The sequence below is a fragment of the Gracilinanus agilis genome, chromosome 4 (genome assembly GCF_016433145.1).
Source record: "Gracilinanus agilis isolate LMUSP501 chromosome 4, AgileGrace, whole genome shotgun sequence".
Taxonomy (NCBI): domain Eukaryota; kingdom Metazoa; phylum Chordata; class Mammalia; order Didelphimorphia; family Didelphidae; genus Gracilinanus; species Gracilinanus agilis.
The window spans coordinates 69,183,617-69,205,016 of record NC_058133.1 but is presented as its reverse complement, the minus strand read 5'-3'; the positions used below and the strand labels follow the sequence as shown (position 1 = coordinate 69,205,016).

The window sequence follows — 21,400 nt, the reverse complement described above, 5'->3', positions numbered from 1 at the left end:
GGTGAGACCTTTGTGGTCACATAATATGTTCAAACAGGTGACCAACAGAGATGGTCTAGAGCCCCCTTTGGAGCAGCAAAGTGGTATGGAGCAGGAAAATCTTTCATTGGCTGCCATTTTTAAGTAAGACATATTTCACATCAGCAAATGAAAAAGACTATCATAATCTGTTGCCTTCTTATGGACTTTAGTCATCACAACAGCTGTGTGGCTCATACAGCTGAGCAGGGATATTTACTGGTCGGACATGAAGGTCCTCTTGGCAACCAATGTGAAAATCATGGATATTTGGATAGGGCTGGCTGCTTCACAGGTATTTCCTCAAGGCTGTTGGAGATGATGGGTACTAGGCAAAAGTCCACACAGGTGTGGACAGTGCACTGCCCCTTTGTCTTTACTGCTAGGCAGAGATATAATTGGCTAGCTCAAGGCAACAGATGCCCTTTCCTTCCCAAAGCCAGGACATCAAAGCAATAGCATAGAATGCTAGATTCAAAGTCAGGAAGACTAGAATTAAAATCCTTCTTGTGACACTAACTGTGTTTATCCTGGGAAATTTTTTTGACCCTTCTTAGCCTCAGTTCCTCATATATAAGACAAGTAGTTGACTTGATGACCTGTAAGGTCCCTTCCAACTTTAATTCTTTAATACTACGAATACAAATATCACAGCCTAATAAAAGGAAACCAGCATTCGGGAGAGCTGAGTTCTAGTGCCAGATTAATCCCTGTCTCACTATATGACCTCAAAAAAGTCACCTAACCCTTTCTGGTCCTCACTTTTTCCATCTTTAAAGTACAGGGAAAAATATCTGTCTTTTTTCTACCTACCCCATAGGTAGCATGAGAGTGAAAAGAGAGAACTTGGCATAAAAGTGCTATGCCGAGAATTTCTTTTATCAAAAATATATCCTCCATCCATTTTTATTTCATCATTTTGTTTCTCACCTAGTCATTGATGGACCCACACAGATCTTAGTACGAGATGTCTCCGACACCGTGGCCTTTGTGGAGTGGACCCCACCTCGAGCCAAAGTGGATTTCATTCTCCTGAAATATGGGCTAGTTGATGGTGAGGGTGGGAGGACCACGTTCCGGCTGCAGCCTCCTCTGAGTCAGTATTCTGTGCAAGCCCTCAGACCTGGCTCCCACTATGAAGTCTCCGTCAGTGCCATTCGAGGGACCAATGAAAGTACCGCCACTACCACTCACTTCGTAACAGGTATGGCACAGGAGGGGATGAGAATTGAGGGAGAAAGGAAAACAGGACCGGTTAGGGAAATGTCCATGAGAAAAAAACTTGAATCTGTCCTTGTACGATACAAGTTTAGCATTACGAAGCAGAAGATGAGAGTGACGGCAGAATAATGGATCCAGAGCTGGAAGGAACCTCAATGGATGTCTAGCCCAAACCCCTCATTGTCCAGGGATTTTCCCCAAGAATAAGAACACATCCAGTGTTAATCAATAAATATTAAGCACCCTACTATTGTGCTTAAATGAGGCTATGTGTCCATGGGCAAATCCCTTTACCCTTTTTAAGCCTCAATTTCCTCATTTGTTAAATGATGGGTTTATGCTAGATGACTGCTAAGATGTCTTTCCACAGTAACATTCTATATTCTATATACCAGAATGAATTCCACCCTACTTCAAGTAATGGTAACAATGTTCTGATGACTGACTCATTGTGGCAGAAAGACGATCCTGAGATCTAAAGGGCTATGCCAGCTGAGTGAGCCATCTCAGGCTCTCCCAAGCTGGAGGCACTTCAGATATGGCAGCAAACTGTGTATCTATCTTCCCAGGCTAAGTCTAACTATGTTCAGAAAGGCTCATTGGCAGAACTTTTTGGGGATGACAACAACAACTTGTTAAAATTATCTCTTGGGTGTAGAGACATTGGCCCATGGGTTGATGGAGGCATTCACCCTATAGATGAATCTTTTAGTAATTTTGAAGTACTTTGTGAATATTCTGGGGAATCCCTATCGAGGATCCCATGATTTAACTATGTTTACTAGGTACAAAGCTCTAAATTCTTCCCATTTTTCTCCCCTTCTTCCTCCTTCCTTTTCAGCTCATCTCCTAAAACCCACTTTAAGAATGGTGTCTATAGAATAGAATCTAGTTTGCCAGATTTGAGGTTAGAGAACCTTGTCTGCTACTTACCTCCATGTAATTGTACCTCTGTGGGCTTCATCTTATATCTTTGCTCATCTTATAAAAGGAGGTGTTAAGCCAAATGACCTCTAAAGTGCCTTCCAGCATTAAATCCATAATCCTATGGAGAGATCATACAAGTGTCATTTCCTCTCTGATTTTTGAGCATCAGCCTTGGCTCCCACCTGCCTTGTCCCATACAGGCACCCCAAGTTTCGGGCTCATTTCTTTATTGCAAGATGCCATTGCTTGGAAGGCAGCTTTTCTGTGTGCTATTCTCTGATAAGGGATTGGAAAAAACAATAAAGCAGGAGAGAGCTCTCCACCAGGCAGCCACATTGCAAAGAAAACCCTTGATGCTTAGCCCAAAAAGATGGGGATGGGATTGGCTGGTGGCCCAGGCAAATTCCAATCAGGAGCAATTACATTCTGCTACCTAGAAACTCTTCCCGCAGCCTCCATTCAACACAGCACGGATTTCTGTCGCCAGTTATACTGACGACTGGCAGCTGGTAAACATCTGCTGCTTCATTCCCACTGCAAGGCCATTCTCTCACTCCTAGAGGGGGTCATGTGGAGAGAGAAGGCAGGACAGTGAGGCGAGGAGCCATTCTGTGGACAGACAGCATCCCAAGGCCTCTGGTGAGTTAGCAGGAGCCGGGCACATTAAGGGGAAACTGGGCCAAGAGCCCTCAGTCATTTCATAGCTCCATTTAAATTCAGATTAGCCAGAGTGCTTTCCCAGGTGTGATGCCTTGGACTCCATGAGAACACCAACTGTTTAGGCTATTAAAGCTGAGGCTTTGGGGTTCTAGGAGTAACTCTGGACTGCTAATAAGGGAGAATCCGTGGTAGAAGCATGAGGCTCTTCTGTGTGTGTGTGTGTGTGTGTGTGTGTGTGTGTGTGTGTGTGTGTGTGTGTGTGTGTGAGAGAGAGAGAGAGAGAGACAGACAGACAGACAGACAGACAGACAGACAGACAGACAGACAGAGACAGACAGACAGGGACAGAGACAGCCTGACTGACAGAGACAAATAGAGGGAGAGGTTCAGAGAGTCAGAAAGAGAAAGCTAGGCAGCCAAGTAGTATAACAGATAAAGTACAAGACAACCTCAGAAACACCTGAGCTCAAATCCTTGCCTCAGACATCTCCTAGGTATGTGACCCTCATCAAGTCATTTAACTTAGACATGACTCAGTTTCTTCATCAAAAAATGTGGAGAGACATAGCACCTAACTCATAGGGTTATTGGGAGGACCAAATAAGTAAATATATGTAAAGCATTTTACAAACCATAAAAGTGTTATATAAATGTTGCTATTGCTTTGTCTATTTGTATATTATTTTATTATCACAAGAAAAATTTCCATCTTATTATTTTTAAATAATATTTTCCCCCAATTACATGTATAAACAATTTTTAACATTCATTTTTTTATTTTGAGTTCTAGCTTCTCTTCTTCCTTCCCACCCTTTGTCCCTCATTCCCTTTCATCCCTCTCCCCTCCCTGACACAGTAAGCAATCTGATATAGATTTTATAGTTCATCATTATTATTAATATTATTGGAATACCTCCTCTTCTAATGAATGCTGCTGCCTATAAACTGTAAATGAGAGCCCTGACTTTTTGCCCTTGGACACTCATGTGGGAGATACCTTCATTGTAAAGGACAAGTCTCTATTTCTCTCTGTGAAGAATACTTAATCAGCATCTTTTTTAAATAAATTTTTATTGACAGTTTTTGTTCTCCACCTAACCAGAATTTCCCATAGTATCCTTTCACCTCTCCCCTCTAAAGAGCTATCCCAGGTAATAAATAATTTTTTTAAAGAAAAAAGAAGTGAAAAAAATCAACAAATCAATCAATACATTCAAAAAACTCTCAAGTGTGTGTACTACTTCCATGGACTTCCCATCTCTGCAAAAGAATAGAAAGAGATTTTTTATCATTTCTCTTCTTTGAGAGGAACCATAAGAAATCGTTTGTGCTCAATTACCTCTTCATGCATGTATCTTCTCTACTACCTCATAGGATCACTAATTTAAAGTGGGAAGGAGAGGTCCTGGGCTCAGATCTGGCTCTGTAAATGCAAGCCATTTATTTAGCTCCAGTTGCCTAGCCCTTACTGCTCTTCTGCCTTGGAACCAATATTGATTCTAAGATAGAGAATTGATCATCTAAGACTTAGATGGAGTATCGATTCTAAGGCATTAAAAGTGGTAAGGGATAGGCATTTGGGGTTAAGTGACTTTCCCAAGATCACATAGTCAGACCTTCCATTTCTGGGCCTGGCTCTTTATCCACTGAGCCATCTAACTATCCCAGAAGGGGGAGATTTAGAAAAAAAAATGGTAAGGAGACCCTAAAGGCAGGAATGTGCTGGTAATAATTAATCACCAAAACCGGATTTTGGTTTAGCAATCAAAGAATTTTGAGCTTTCCAAAACCAATCCACACATTTCAGTTTAAAATGCATTGTAAGCAGTTTCTAGATATTTTCTTATGTCTAGTTATTCAACATAATAATAAATCAGTTCCTAATATGTTTGTCATTTTCCATAGTGTAAATCTTCACTGAAAAATTATCAGCTCTGAAGAGCAAGCTAGAGCTGGTATCAGCACATCACTGCTTAGTACTCATTTCTAAAACTCCTTTTAAAAATGAAGAAACTGAGTCTCAGAAAGAGTAAGTGAGGGGTGGATAATCTTTTCATTGCTAGACTATAACATCCCTGACAAGTAATCAACAAGCTTTTAATCAGTGTCCGCCATATGCTTAAGGTGACCTCGGTGGCACAGAGGATGGAGCACTGGGCCCGGAGTAAAAAATACTGGCATTCAAATCTGTCCTCAAACATTTACTAGCTACATGACTCTGAGCAAGTCACTTCACCCTGTTTCCCTCGGTTTCCTCATCTATAAAAATAATTAGAGAAGGAAATAGCAAACCACTCCAGTGTCTTGGCCAAGAAAATCCCAAATGGGGTCACAAAAGACAAACATGACCGAAGGGGGGAAAAAAAAAAAAAAGAACAACCATATATGAGGCACTGTGCAAAGTGCTAGATAAACAGAAGACAATCCCTGCCCTCAAGGAGTTTACATGTCCTCCAGGGGCTAAGGTTCTTATCCTACCCTCCCAAGCAGCCTAAATGAATATTTTGGATGAAATCTCATTGTTGAAAGGTTTTATTTTATTTTATTTCTTTGTCACTCAAAGCCAAAATCTGCCTTTCCAGCTTCTCCACAACTTCTACCCATTAATCCTAATTCCCTCCTCTGGGGCCAAACAAAACAAACCTAACCTCTCTTCCACATGGTAAACCTTCAAATATTGAAAGAAAATCTCATGTTCCCTCTCTAATCTCCCTTGCAGACTAATCATCACTCCTCCTTTTATCTGTGCGATATGGTCTATAGTTCTCTCACCCTCTTGTCTGCCCTTTTCCAGGCTGGCTCTGGCCTACCAATGTCCTTTCATTAAAGGGATAGTCAAAATCACCCCTAGAACTCCAGATGTGGCCAAAGGGCCATCACTCCATGGAAACATAAAGTGGTGTAACTGTGGTTGTTTTGCTGTTTTGCAGAGATCGATGCCCCCAAGAACTTACGGGTGGGCTCCCGTTCAGCAACCAGCCTTGACCTTGAATGGGACAACAGTGAGGCTGAGGTTCAAGAGTACAAGGTGGTATACAGCACCCTGGCGGGTGAGCAGTACCATGAGCTGATGGCTCCTAAGAATCCTGGTCCTACCACCAGAGCGACCCTCATCAGTGAGTATTGCCTTCCTTGCGTGGGAAGCCCCTCACTCCGTAGGGGGCACCATTTGGGATCTGTGTCTGTCATTGGCTTCCTGAGGGTTCCCCAAAATGAGCAAGCTCTTCTTGGGTAGAAAATTCACTCAAGTCAATTAAGGGCTTTCAGTGTTCAAAAATGAGGAGTAAGAGAAATGCCAGAATTTATAAAAGCTTATAACATAATTTGCTCATTTGATTGGGAACAAGTAGTACCTTTCTGAAGATGTATCCATTAGTATGGATGCTGGAGGCTTGGTTGTTTTTGCTATTTTGTTTTCTTGTGTTTCCTCATCAGTGTTTCCTATGCCATTTATTTGGGCATAGATGACAATTGCTAAGTTTATTTACTCTCTTTTCACAATATTTGATTGGAGATTGAAGCTAAGTACAGGAATAATTGGTTTGGTGGATAGGGAATGGAAATCTGGGGTAAGAGAGGTTATAAACAATGGACAGTGTATTCATATGATCAGATCATAGGTTTAGAGTTGGAAAGGACCTCACAAACCAGCTAGTCCAACCTCTTCATTTTACAAATGAGGGAACTTGGACCCAGGGAGGTCAAGTAAAGTTACCCAGGTAATACTTATCAGAAATTGAATTTGAACACAGATCCCCTGACTTCAGCGTGTGTGTTCTTTCTGTTTTATTGTAATTCCTAAATTCTATTACCACAATACAAGAGCCAGAATAGTTGAATTGTGGGGACAGCAAAGGAGGAGCTATGAGCTAGCACTTAGGATAACTGTTGTCTTCCTCCCTTGTCTTTTAGAGGCAGATGGCTGGCCTGGACTCAGAAAGACCTGAGTTCAAATATGACCTCAAATATTTACTAGCTAAAAAATAAAATAAAAAATTTCACTATGTTGCAAAATCTAAAATTAAATAAACAAGATGATATGCAAAACCAAAAAAAATATTTACTAGCTATGTAATCATGGGCAAGTTACTCAACCTTTTCTTGCCTCAGTTTCCTCAACTGTAAAATAGGCTTAATAGCACAAACCTTGTACAGTTGTTGTAAGGACACAGGGCCTGGCACATGGTAAACTTCATATAAATCCTTAGTCCCCTTCCTCCTCCATTTCCACTGCTTTACCCTCCTCTCATTCTGAAGTTGCTCAAAGACAACAGGCAAGATCCAGGAGAAGCAGAACCTCTATATTGGTCTTAGTAAGTCTTGCCTTTGTTACCACTGTTGCTAAGCTCACTCCATTGAAAGTAGTCCTAAGGTAAGGAACCAGAGAAGAATATTTTACTGTGGCTCCAGGTATCCTTTGTTCATAGGTGGCTTTTCTAACATATCTCTGTTATTTTACTAGATTTATACCACTGCGGGACTCCTCTGTGTCAGGATCTGCTACAAACTGCCCAAGATTATAGGCACAGAAAACAGAAGGGTTCAGTAGTAAATCTGTGTCATGAAGTCCATGCCATGATAATCTTAACAATACCTCCTTAAGCCAGTGAGGCTGTGCCTTTTTGGGTGTCTTGGATCTCTAGGGCAGTCTAGTGAAACCTATGGACCCCTTCTCAGAATAATGATTTTAAATGCATAAAATGAAATACATAGAAGTACAATGGAATCTGAATGTTAGTGAAAAGAAGAATGGAAGATTTGGGTTTGTTCTATTTTGTGTCTCTCCAAATTCATGAACTCACTAAAGATAACTTGGACACCAAATTAACTACCTCCACTCTAAATCAGTCTTTATTCTTTTGTGCATATTGGTATCAGAGACTCAGATCATCCTAATTACACTCTCAGATAAATAAATACCTGTTTAGCCTAATCTGGTGCCCATCTCTAGCAATCTGATCGGCTTATTCCTATTCTCCATTTCCCAAAAATAGACATAGACTAACGAAACCTTTGCAAGGGACTTCTTTCCTGGAAAAGCACAGAAAAGCACAATTAACCAAGTTTTGATATATTGTACACTGGCATAAGAAATTAAATGGGAATTGGCAGCAGGGGATTGGGGAGGAAGGTTGCAAAAGTCACAGATGACATACAAAATCCAGATAACAACACAGAAAAAGTTTAGAAACTCAGAAATGCATACTTACCTCAAAATTTACAATAAGGTACCCTGCAAAAGAAAAAGAAAAAATTCATACTTCTTTTCTGATGTGAAGGGAGGACCAAAAACATTTTACTTGGATTTTCCAAATCACAAGGGTGCTATACCACTAACCCTTTTGATGGGAAAGGGATAACTGCTCTGCTCTCCAGACCCAGACCAAAAAGGGCATATTCCAAGGGAAATACGCCAACTCGCTCAACCAGACAATGGAAAATGGAACCCCAACATTGTCATTGAAGAGCAGACTTACAAGCAAGCCTGCCAATGTTTTTGGACCATAATAGCCTACTTAACTTAAACTGTGGAGAAGGCAATGGCAAACCACTCCAGAATCTGCCAAGAAAATCCCAAATGGGATCACAAAGAGTCAGACATGACTAAAATGACTGAAAAACCAACAGCCTTAGAGGCAAGTGGCTAAAACCAGATCACCTGCAACCATGATGAGAGCAGAGAGGAATAGGAAGTACAATGAGAAGGGATAAGGATTAACTGAAGAGAATGTGTGTCCCAACTCTCTAAGTAAAACTACTTCTCTTCTTCCTTTTTGTGGCCGTGCCTTTCATGCCTTCTCTGCCCCATTATGTTCCACCAGCTGTTTCCAATGAGCATACTTCAATTGGGAGCTTGGATCCCACCAGTTTCCTTCCTTCATCTCTAGAAATATGTCTCTGTTGTGTTAACGGGAAGACATTGGAGACAAATAAATGCAGTATGTGAGAACAAAGATGGAAGGAAAGTGCCTCTACCTGGCATATTCCATCAATAACCTAAATCTGTCATAGATCAGGAAAGATTAAAAATTGGGTGTGGGGATGGGTAGGGAACTAATAAGACACTGTGTTTTTGTCTCATCTGGCTTGGAAGCATTAATTATTGAGCTGGTGCAGTAGAGAAGAAAGAGTACTGGCTGTGGAGTCAAAGATCCCACGTTCCAATTCTCATTTTGCCATTTACTTTCTGTGTAAACTGGGTAAGGGTAAAAGGGTAAATCCTTTTGGGTCCTCAGTTTCCTCATCTATAAAATGAGGAAATTGGACTTGATCATCTCTGAGCTCCTTTCCAAATCTAGTTTTACAATGCAAAGATAATGTTCTGTGGCAAATATAGGTCTTTCTTACTCCAACAGTGTCTCTACCATGCCATGCTTACTTGGTAGAGTTTTCATTTCCTGTTCAAAAAAACATTTTTTAATTAAAAACATTTAAAAGAAAGCATGAAATATTTCAAGGGGCATCAAACAAAGAGGCAGGAGACCTGAATTCTAGTCCCAGCTCTACCATGAATGTGCCATTTCACCTTGGCAAATAATTTTCCTGCTTTGGGCCTTGTTTTCCATATCTGCAAAAATGAAGCATTTGTCCAAAATGGCTTCTAAGGTCTCTTCCAGCTCTAAGATCCTATGACTTCTTGGTGAGTGACAGAAAACATGCAGCTGCGTTGTCTGGTGGGAATGACACTTTGAATGGCAGAAATTAACTGGAGACTGCCAACAGACTTGTAGAATGACTTAGCTGGATTCTATGTCTTGGCGTCCTCCAAAAGCATTTGCTCTCTTGGTAGACAAGGCAGCAGCAAGTGAGTAAAATAAACAGGGATAGTATAATCAAAGCCATTTTCCTTTGAGATGAAATCTCCCCCATGACCTTGCCAAATGAGGCCAGTTAAAGTAAATATAATAAATGTTTTCCCCAGACAGACACGCTCCTGAAGAAAAGAGAGGATACCAAAAGATATGCTGACCAAGCAAGTTAATGGGGGTAAATTAAACACAGAGGAAACAGACTAGCTGCCTTAAGTGACTTTTGTGGATAGTAGGAGACATTCAGAAAAAAAGTAAGTTAAACAAGGAACTCCTAGAATTGGTGCTGGAGGGAACATGTTTTAAAAGCAATTCATCATTGTGTGGAACCATGTGGTGATTTTGAAATGAAAGAGATTTCAAGGACTGCAATTGTTTGAGGAAAGAGATATTTAAGTTCAATAATGAATGGCAAAGGAAAATGATCAATCAAACCTCTAGTTATTCACCCCCACTTCAGAGAAGCAATTTGTTGTTGTTGAGTTGTCTCAGTAAAGTTCTACTCTTTATGACCCCATTTTAGGGTTTTCTTGGCAAAGATACTGAAGTGGTTTGCCATTTTTTGTCTAGTTCACTTTACAAATGAGGAAACGGAGGCAAACAGGATTAAATGACTTGCCCAGGGTCACACAACTAATTTCTGAAGACTGATTTGAACTCATGAAGATGAGTTTTCCTGATTGTAAACCCACTGCTCTAGCCACTGTACCTCACTAGCTGCCCCCACAGAGAAGCAAAGTTCTTGAGAACTTTATTATAAAAATGAGTTACTATTATTAATCCACATATTCCTTTTTAAATACTCCCTGATATGAAATATAACAAATAAGAGGTCTAATAAGAGGTTTAGGGATAAGTTACTAAAGGGAGTGCCTAGAGGGAGTCAGCATAGTACAACAGAGTCAAAAACTTGCGTTTGAATCTCTCATCTGAGAGCCTAAATAATTCTAGATAAGTCATGGAAATATGCTAGGTCTTAGTTGCCTTATCACCAAAATGGAGTTGTACTAGATGGACTCAGAGATCCCTTCTAGCTTTTGAACTATGAACTAATGAAGAAAATAATGGAAATGAAATAATACCATATATATGTATATGTGTGTGCATGTTGTATATATATACATTATGTGTTGAGTAAATATGCCTATACATTTCTTTAAGTTTTATAAAGCACTTTCTTCCATATCAATCTAGCAAGGTGTAGCACAATTATTATTATTCCTCATTATATAGATGAGCTTAGCTCATTGTCCATCTTCTATGCCTATCCAAAGACAAAGAAATAGATAATAGATACAAAATACGAGGTGTGCCGGAAGGACTGGCACCTCTGTTATGAGCGTTTACTGCAACCTTTTTAAGGATGCCCATCCATCTTTGGTTTCCACTTGCCACTCAATTCTCACCTGTGGTTCCAAGAAACTATAGCATACACAACAGCCACATCTTGGTAAATCCACCTGCACCTAAATTAGTTTGATGGTAACTGACAAATATCAAACCTGTTGGTAAGTAAGGGGGGAATATCTACCCCAAAACATTTGAAGACTTCTCCCAGAGGAATGGGCAAATGAGAATCATTTGTTTCAGTAGCTAAGAAGGTAGTTGAAGCAGATATTATGGAGTGCTTAGAGCTTGGTCAGATACTGAAGATGCCAAAATCATCTCCTGGATCCCACAGTGAAGCCAGTTGTCCTGATTTTTGTCTGGAATTGGATGATTCTGGAAGAGAAATTGAGGCCGATGACTTTGTTCAATTCTACCTCACTTCAATACATACTCAAGTTAAGAAATCACTTCTAATGTCATTGATCTTCTTGGAAATGAAGGATGAACAGTTACAACATACTGAAGAATAAAATCTATGGGATGTCCATTCAACTGCATGTAGTTTGGACTATAGACATTCTCTACCATTCTCTACCTTCTTAGTTTATCTTGTTTATATAGTTGGACCAAATTCTTTTGAATAACAATGTATTTAACTTATAATTTACTTATAAACTGGACTCAGAATTGAATTGGGGGAAGAAAACTTCTTGGGTTGCCTTTGGGAAATAGCAAAGTTCTTTTAATGTGCCCAAACTTGTCACTGAGCCAGAGATCTGTATTTTAATACCAACATTCTTTTGTCAAGGCAAAGTTCTCTTAATGAACCCAAGTCTCTTCCTGAAACAAAGGCCTACTTTCTTTCCGCAATGTTATAAGGGATAGAAAATTACAGGCTCCAAAGAATTGAAAATGAGCATCACCCAAAGGACAATGGAGGAATTCATAGTTGTGAAAATTAACACTAGCCTGTACCCTTTTCTTTGGTATCCCAAGATTAACTTCAGATTTTATAAAGTGAGAGTTTTGATATGAAGTTTGAAATTACAACTTCTGTCACCCTCTGATTGAATTAAGTTACAACTTAATTTATCACCCAGCTCCCCAATCTTCACTTTTCAGCCCTGCTTTTGGAAGAGCCTTGCTAAGAGAATAGCTAGTCATGTTGGCAAGAAGCCTTTTCTTTCTCTGGCCTGATTTTCATTATTTAATAAATAATTATAAATTAAGACACAGTCTCCAGAGAATTTTAATCTTAACAAAATAGATGTGTGCAGGATATGACATTAAAAATAATTACACAGGGGAAATTATGTAAAGTATATTATACAAGAGATATATTAACTAAGAAATATAGACTTACTGTGTATTGAGAATGAGAAAAATTACTGGACATCATTTACTCACCTAGTAGTCTCTCAAGGGCTTAAGAGATGACTTGACTCCAGGCCCAGCACTCTTTCCACGAGTATTCCAATTGCCTTTAGAATATTGGGTGGGTCCCATATAACTTTTGGGGGACAGATGGATGACAGTTACATAGGATGGACAGACATAGAGAAGTCGAGAGGGAAGACACACATGGATGAGGCCACTTGTCCTTTGGAGAAAAGATTCATTGTCATCTGCTTTTCATCTGTACCCTAAGGACCATGGGATCTTTCCACCTGTCTTGAAGCTATGAATTGTCTCCCCAGCCCAGCCCATTAGAATGTGAGCTTCTTGAGTGCTGGGATTGTCTTCCATTTCTTTTCATATCCTCTGCTTTGCACATTAGTAACAACTTAAATATTTTTTCATTCTGTTGATTCATTGGCAAACTGAGCCTCAGAATGGGTCAACAATTTGCGAGTAAATATCTGAGATGGCATTCTAACCCTAGCCACTTCTCCTGGCTCCTGGTCCAACTACAAGTTTCTACTCTCAAGCAGGCGATTTATGATAAAGGAAATTGTATTAAACCCACTGGGGAGGTGGTTTTGTTTTTGTTTTTGAGGCTATGTGTAATTAGCTCCAGGAGCTCACCATGGAGGAAGTTTATAAAAGCAAATAGCTTAAGTGATTTACAAAGGGATTAGAGCCAGGGTAGAAAGTTCTCTGCCAGTCTACTTGCTAGGATAAGAATTACTAGGATTATCAATTCTCTGGCTGCTGGGCATGGAAGAGGATAAGAAGGGAGGGGGGAAAGGGCAGAGTTTAGAGAGCGGGAAGGAGAGAACCATAAGAAGTTTGCTCTGGGGATGAGTTTGTTTTTGAAGGGGTTATATTTCTCTCTGCCTTAGGCAGCTTGGACTATAAAGAAAAAGGCCTTTAGCCCCTAGGGGAAGCACTGATCCAGCCCTGGGAGCCTCTGGATTCCCTCAGAACAGTGAAGGAAATGTTAGCTCCCACAAAAGGCTGTGAATGAAATCTATGGTTCAATCCTTGTGTTTTGATCATCTCTCAGTAAACAACCTCCAGGCAAAAGCTTGAACTCTGACCCCTAAAGTTCTGACCTTGACTTTAGCTTGCTGTTCACATGCCCTTTGTTCCAACAATTGACTAAAAGCCCTTTAAGTCACATGGGCATCTGTACTTCCAGTCCCCAAAAGAAGAAGCCTGAGCTCACTTTGTAGATTCCTCTTTCTCCTGAATCCAGACCCTTCCTGAATATCAAACTCTTTCGGTCTCAGACTCTGAGGTTTTCTCCCCCATCCATTCCCCATCTTCTCCACTGTCCTCCCCACTCATACACCTGCTCTTCTACAACACGGGGACCAAAGAGACCATGAATTCCTAATACCTTCTCACTCCCATACTGTACCAAACCTCCAGAATTGGTTCATATACTGCAGTTTCTCTGAATGCAATAATTCTTCCCCCCCCCTTTAAGGATGATTTTTCTGCCTTTTAAAATAATTCTTTAGTTCTATAACTCTGGCACAAAGATGTCTATCTGGCCATCGGACACTCCCTTTGTGGCCCAAAGGTGCTAGACATTCTTCACATAAAAGTTGATGTCAGTTAATAGTTAACAGAATAGGATCAATCTGACACGGCAGCTAGATTTCTTCTCCAGGACAATTCACAATATGCCTCCTTTACCCCAGTACTCGGATGATTCTTTCCCCATATCATTACTGTGATAATAGCTAGTATTTATATAGCACTTGGGTTTTGCAAAAACTTTATCTCATTTTAACACCACAACAATCCTGGGAGGTAGGCACTATTATTATCCCCAATTTATGGATGAGGAAACTGAGGCAGACAAAGGTAAAGTGACTTGTCCTTGGGTCACATAGCCCCTGTTTAAGTCTAGATTTTCAACTCCAGGTTCCATAGTCTATCCTCTATATCACTGACTTTATCTGTATTAGCACTTTCTCCTTACCTTTTCTCCTTAGAAACTCTGGCTTCCTTAAAGCTTAGCTCAAATTCCACCTCCCTCAGGATGACTTTCCTAACCCCTCCAGCAGCTGGTGCCTCCTACTCTAAGGCTATCATCCATCTCCTCTTTATGAATCTTGTATGTACCTATTTATGTATACATGTTGTCACCCCCACTTAAATGTGAGTTCCTCAAGGGCAAGGACTGGTTTAGCATTTCATTGTAACCTGAATGTAGCACCATCCCTGATACAAAGAAAGTTTTTAATAAATGTTTCTCGGCTGACTCGATCACTAATGGACTTCCCAGTTCTCTAACCCTCAGCTGTCTCCTCAGCTCCCAGGTTTCTTTGGGAACAACAGGACAGGGTTATCCAAGTTTTTTTCTCTTTGCCTCCAGGACTGGAAATTAGGAGTTTGAAATTCTGGAGGAAGGAGTGGGAGTGGAGAGAAACCAAGCATTCTCTCTGCACCTAACCAGGAATTTAGGTTGTTGCAAACCTAACTACACATCCATGGAGTGACCAGATGGATGCCTTCCTGTTCCCCTCAAAGTTACCAAGACTTCCATTCTACAGTTTTAGGACAGGAAAAAGGGAATTGTGAACTTGGGGAAATGAGGAACTCTAAGACTTCTCTAACATAAACCAAGCTGTCATCATACACTTACCTGGTTTGGAAACAAAGCTCTAACCAACTGAATCAACCTACTGTGTGATGTTCAAAAAGAAATAACAATAACAACAACAAAAACCACCCAACTCTCTTCCTCCTCTCATTTGTTTGAAAGTCTACATGTTCAAGACTTCAGTGAGTCTCAGGATCAGGTGTTTGCTTCTTTTACTGGAGAAGATAAAATGGGGAAAGAACAAAAAGAGTCAAGAAATTAGCCACTTTGCCTTTCCTACCACTTAATGTAGTACCTGGCATATAGAAGGGGCTATTCGATTAATACTCCCTTCCCCTTATTAAGGAAAAGGTCAGTCAAGCAAGTAGTTTACTGAGCTCTTCTATTGCTCAAGGCACTTAGGAACAATTTGCTGGTGTTAGTCTTGTCTGACTGATTCCCATTTGGGTTTTTTGGTGGGTTTTTTGGCAAAGATACCAAAGTGGTTTTCCATTTCCTTCTTATTCTATAGATGAGGAAACGGGCAAACAGAGTTAGGTGACTTGCCCAGAGTCACAGAGCTAGTAAGTGTCTGAGGCCAGATTTGAACTCAGAAAGATGAATCTTCCTGCCTCCAAGCCCAACATTCTCTTCACTGTGTCACATAGTTGCCCCACTAGGAAGGAAAATGAAAGTCCTTAAGAGAGAGAATTGAGGAAGAATGTAAAAGATCTTATCCCTGACTTCAAAGGACCTCCGAATTCATAATATCCTCTCACGTAGGCAGGGCTGTCTTTTATTTTGTCTTTATATCCCCAATGCTTTGTACATAGATATTTATTGAATAAGACTGATTATCTGGAAGCATTGGCTAAGTAGGTACTGATCAAGAAGTCATGAATGGCTCACTCACAGACCAGTCAGCAATATTCCTGACTCAAACTGGACATTCCTTATTTGAACAGAGGACCATGTAACCCAGTGAGAGTTGACAGCAAGCCCAACTATTTAGGATCTCCTATATGTCCTCAGGTATGTAGTTAATAAAGTGAGAAAGCTTTTAGAGATACTCCTGGGTAGGTTCTCTTAGATTAGCATGGGGACTTGAGAAGAGGGGCTGTAATCATAGAGAAGGTCACTGATTGGGAGTAAACTTTAGATCTTCTTCCCTGGACTTTCCCTATTTGCCTCAGTTTCTTCATCTTCAAAATGAGCTGGAGAAGGAAATGGCAAACCACTCCAGTATCTTTGCCAAGAAAACCCAAATGGAGTCAAGAAGAGTTGGACACTACTGAACACACACACACACACACACACACCCACACACACACACACACTCACGCACACATTGGGCTTACAGTCTTTGAAGGAGATGGGTTCATTGGTAGAGTGCTCAAGGTACAAAAGCAACAAGCAGAGCTCTTCTCAAAAGAAGGATTTTCCATGAAGGAACCCAATTCTCTACCAGGACTCCAGCTGGCAAATCAAGTCAGACCAAGGCACTTAATGTTCCTTCACTTCACCCTGTCTGCACTCCCATGATGTGCCAGTTGCACAAACACCAAACTGTGTACAAGAGCCTCAACGCCCTGTGGGCTATTCAGGGGAGGGAATGGGGAGCCTGTGGTCCAGAGCTGAGACCTTGCTTGGCCTTTTTCTGAGTGAAGTAACACTGACCCCAAGTGGCCACTTGAGTGAAGAACCTAGTGGGCACTTGGAGGGGTCTGCCTTTTAATGGACTAGAAAGAGGGTTGTCAGACAACAGGAACAGAGAGGTATCATAAAGGGGATGAGAAGAAACCATTAAAACACTTCTCCCATACAGGGGACAGATTTCATTGGGGGGGGGGATTATAAGAAAGGGACCAGGGGAAGAGTTAGGTAGGAATATTTTGGCTTCTGCTTGGCATCTCCAGCAAGCCACACTTGTTTACAGTAACAGATTCGAGACTGGATGTTCCAGTAGGACTGGGAATGATGAGACCTGTTTTTCATTAATTTCATTGGCAAGGAGAACATTCCATCTGAGAAAGGTCCTTAAAAAAAGATGGTTTTATTGAGCCAACCTCTTCCTTAAAAACTGCACGGAGTTTGGCTCAATTGCTACTTTCTTGATGTTTGGACACTATCCACACCCAAAGAAAAGGGAGATGTCCTCAGAAGTCTGAATGGGCCAAGAAACTTAGAAGAAGTTCATAGGTGGGGTAAATGGGAGCTAGGAATCCTTAACCCACTGGAAAACAGCAGTCAGGATCTTTTGCATGGGCAGAGTAGGTGGTCTCTGACATAATATGATCATGAGAACTCCCGGAAGTGCCTTCTGCCTCCAAATATCTCTGACAAGTTGGTGCCACAGTGCTAGAAATTGGAGAAGGGTAGAGTATGCTTTTTATTCAGCTGATAGAGACTTCTCACTAGAGTGGGCAGGGGGACTTTCATCTGCAAGTGGTCTCTTGAACAGTGTAAACAGCACTCTGCCAGCTAAGGACCCCATTTCTTCTAAAACTCAAGAGAAGTCCAAAGTAGGTGAAATGGGGAAGGAGAAAAACAACAGATTGGTTAAGTTCTTCCTATGTGACAAGCACTGTGCTAAGCACAAATGAACAACAACAATCAACATTAATCCCTGCCCTTGAGAAACTTACATTCTAAGAGGAGAAAACAATACATAAAAGAGGAAGGGAAAAGAGGAAGGTGAGAGATAAGTGGGAAAATGTTGACATGACCAATAATGCCCAGGGATATTCTGACTGATTTCTGGCAAGAAAGATGAAGGTTCACTTATCAGTGTCTGGTGTCCCAGGAGTGTTGTCCAAAGCTTCTTGGGAGAGATTAGAAGGATGAGAATGAGAAGGAAGAAGTAAACCAGGAAATCAAGCAGAGAAGATTTTGAGAACTAGGCAATTTGGGGAAGAGCAGTTGGACTGAAGTGGGATGAGAATATCTTTAGGTATAATGTATTGGGAATAGCTTTCTATGAACTGTTTCAGGTATGAAGGTAGGACTATCCTTGGCCTCTCTGTGTTTCCTCCAGGATGGATGTATAATGTGCTATGTGAGTCCACACCCAGAATCTCTTTGGGGGAAAGAGGGTCAAAATATAATTCTCTTGCAACCTCAGCTGTATGGATTCATCCTGAGTCTTCCTACACTCATTTGCATAATCAAATTGTCAGTCTGGCAATCACTGATGGCTAAATGGTCAATTTTCTCTTTTATTCAGACTGAAGACATTTAAAAGTGAAATATTTTTACTATGCTTACCCTGGATTTAACAGTTAATAAAGCAACATTTGAATTACATTGGATTCTCCCTTTAACAATAATGGACCGAAGATGATGCAATATAACCTAATGGAGAGCAAAATGTATTCCGTGGAGCAAGAAAGTGAGAGCAAGGGAATTTAAGAAATTACAGACCTTGAACAACTCTGATTTCAAAAATAATCAGGAAGGCAAAAGTGAGGTCTCACCAAGACATACCTGCAATCTGATAAGAGATGAACAAAAAGGCATATGAGATCTAAATCCAGAGTTGGTCTAGACTACATGGGCTAAGGGGTACAGAATTGTATATGATGTGGGCTCTGCAATTCTTGGATTCAGTATTGAGCAAAACATCAAAATGAGCAGCCCTGAAATGGGCTCAATGAGCTCTCACACCAGAGGTTGTAGTCCTCCTTAAACACCCTAATACACATCTAAGAATTTCATTATTTTTCCATCATTTCAGGCATGTCTGACCCTTTGTTTGTTTTTGTTTGTTTGTTTGTTTGTTTAAACCCTTACCTTCTGTCTTGAAGCCAATATGGCTCCAAGGCAGAAGAGTGGTAAGGGTAGGCAATGGGGGTCAAGTGACTTGCCCAGGGTCACACAGCTGGGAAGTGTCTGAGGCCAGATTTGAACCCAGGACCTCCCATCTCTAGGCCTGACTTTCAATCCACTGAGCTACCCAGCTGCCCCCATGTCTGACTCTTTGTGACCTCATTTGAGGTTCTGTTGGCAAAGATACTATAGTGTATTTTCATTTCCTTCTCCAGTTCATTTTTCAATATATGAGGAACTGAAGAAAACAGAATCAAGACTTCCTCAACTAGTAAGTGTTGGCCAGTAAGATTTGTACTCTTGAAGAAAAGTCTTCCTAACTTCAGAGCAGGCATTCTATCCACTGTACTACCTAGTGTGCATCTTTCACCCAATTCTCTCTAATGGCCCCAAGAAGCTATAGCATGTGCAGTGGCCACATCCTAGTAGAACTGTCTCAGTAGACAAGCTAAACTGATTTGAAAGTAACTGACAAATCTCAAACCCATCAATGAGCTAAGAAGATGTAAAGCAAGTAAAGACTTTCTCTGGTGAAGTGGGCAAATGAGAACAATGTGCTCCAATATCTAAGAAGGCAGCTAAAGCAGGCACTGAGGATGTAATATTGAGGCGAGCCAAGTCACCAATGTTATGATCAATGAGAAGACAGAGAGAGTCTATGAGGTGAGACTCTCTTCTATCTCTCCCCTCCTGCCGAATATACACTGAGAAACTTCGAGGGTGTGTCACCCCTAAACTGGGTGACCTGGATGGTCGTGCCTCCCCACAAGAGTTGAGGACCAGGTTTCCCTATAAGATGAGGTATGAGGGACCACAATCTGATTTTGAACGAGGATGGGATTCACACAAGCCTCCTCTGAGGTCAGTCAACTTCACAGTGGATGGTCTGGCTCTAAGATAGAGGCAGCCAGACCAAGCTGTGATTCCCCTTCCCTTCGTCTCTCAGGCACTCTGGAATGCTATCTGACTAATGAATGGCTTCTATTAATCACAATTCAGGGACTGGGGAAAGGGGTGAAGGGCAGAGGGATTTTAGAGTGCCCTCTTCTCTATTTCTATGGGGTCTGTTACTTAGGGGGGAATCTTTGAGGTTCCTACTCCTAAGCATCTCTCCTCGCCCATTCTCCTTCAGTTTCTACTTATATTTCCTATTTCCATCCTTTTCTATAATTGTAAGTTTGACTGGAAAAGGTCTCTCAGCAAGGTTGGGTAATGGGAGAAGGAGCCCAAGAAATTGCTCCCAAAATGGAGTCCAAAAACTTAGCTAACTCTTTGGTTGAAGTCTTGCTGGGTGAGATGCAATGGGATGCCTTTGACCAGGGAATCAGGATTTCAATGTCCAAAGAAAGATCCTCAGGAAACCCTCAGGACTGGATCCAAGCTGAGATGTCCACCTCCTTCCTTTCCTAGTCCTCAGCCAGAAGACCTTTTTCTTCCCTTCCTCCTTTGGAGCCTTTCCCCAAATCCCCTCTGTTCTTAACTGTCACCAACTGTCACCAACTGTCAGCCACTCCTTCTCTGGCTCCTCCTGTCCCATCCACCTTGCACAAATCCCATTCTTACAAGGAGTGTTTGGAGCTTGGTCAGATATTGCATTTTGGGTCATCAACAATAATCCTAACTTTTGACTTGCCACTGGACTTCAATGACACTGAAAGACAAAGTGATGTTGATGACTTGGTGCAATTTTGCTTTACTTAAATCCAATTCATTCACAGGTCAAGACGTCCCTCGTGATATTATTGTTCCTCTTCGAAACAAATGACAAACAAAACTTGAGCAAAATGAATGATCTTTATTAATTGCCTGTTATTATCTAGATCTCCATTTTCCCATCTGAAAAGTCCAGATGGGACTATGGATAGGTCCATCTTACCTACCTGTCCTTCTCTCCCTCCCTATCCTTTTGTTGTTGTTGGTAGGGCAGAGTGGAATGAAGTGGAAAGGAAACAGAGGACTTAAAAGCTGTTAGAGTTCCAAAGTACTTAGCCTAAAACCAAGTCTAGTTTGGTATAACACTGACCCAGGAAATCTCATAATCTGGATTTAAAAGTAGAATATCAGTAATCTAACTAATGAAAGCTAGGTGATTCAGTGACAGAGAGTCCTGGGTTCAAGTCTGGCCTAAGACACTTCCTAGCTGTGGGACCCTGGGCAAGTCACTTAACTCCAATTACTTTTCTGCCTTGGAATCAATACTTAGCATCTATTCTAATACAGAAGGTGAGATGTTTTAAAAATCTAATTTCTTTATTTCTCCTTTATTCTAAGTCCTTCCCAAACACCACAGGTGAATATTTGAGAAATGTAGGATCTTTAGATTTAATAAATTAGCTAATGTTCTCATAAAAAGACATGTTTTCTCCCCTTGCTTCCTTGAAGAGGGGAAAGGCTAAGCATATCAGGCTTTTTTGAAATGCTGGTTAATTTTGCTGAACTTTTTTTCCTCTTCCTTTTAATTTTTTTTAAGTGATTGAAGTAGGCAAGAGTAAAAACTACACTAGAAAATATAGGTGATATAAAAACAACAAATATAAATTAATTTCATTTGTTAAGAAAAGTTTCCAATATGTATAATGATCAGTAAATAAAATTTCATAATAATGTATAACAGTTATGGGCAAACTTTTTAAAG

The 21,400-nt window shown here is 40.8% G+C and overlaps 1 protein-coding gene across 1 annotated transcript in view; it reads left to right on the top strand.

Annotated features, from left to right (window-relative positions):
• Window positions 1-21,400, top strand: part of TNR (tenascin R) — a 110,029-nt gene that overhangs the window by 26,451 nt on the left and 62,178 nt on the right. Inside the window, exons 6-7 of the mRNA XM_044673994.1 lie at window positions 953-1,222; window positions 5,757-5,942. Of these exons, the coding sequence (XP_044529929.1) occupies window positions 953-1,222; window positions 5,757-5,942 (456 nt within the window). The remainder of the gene's footprint in view (window positions 1-952; window positions 1,223-5,756; window positions 5,943-21,400) is intronic.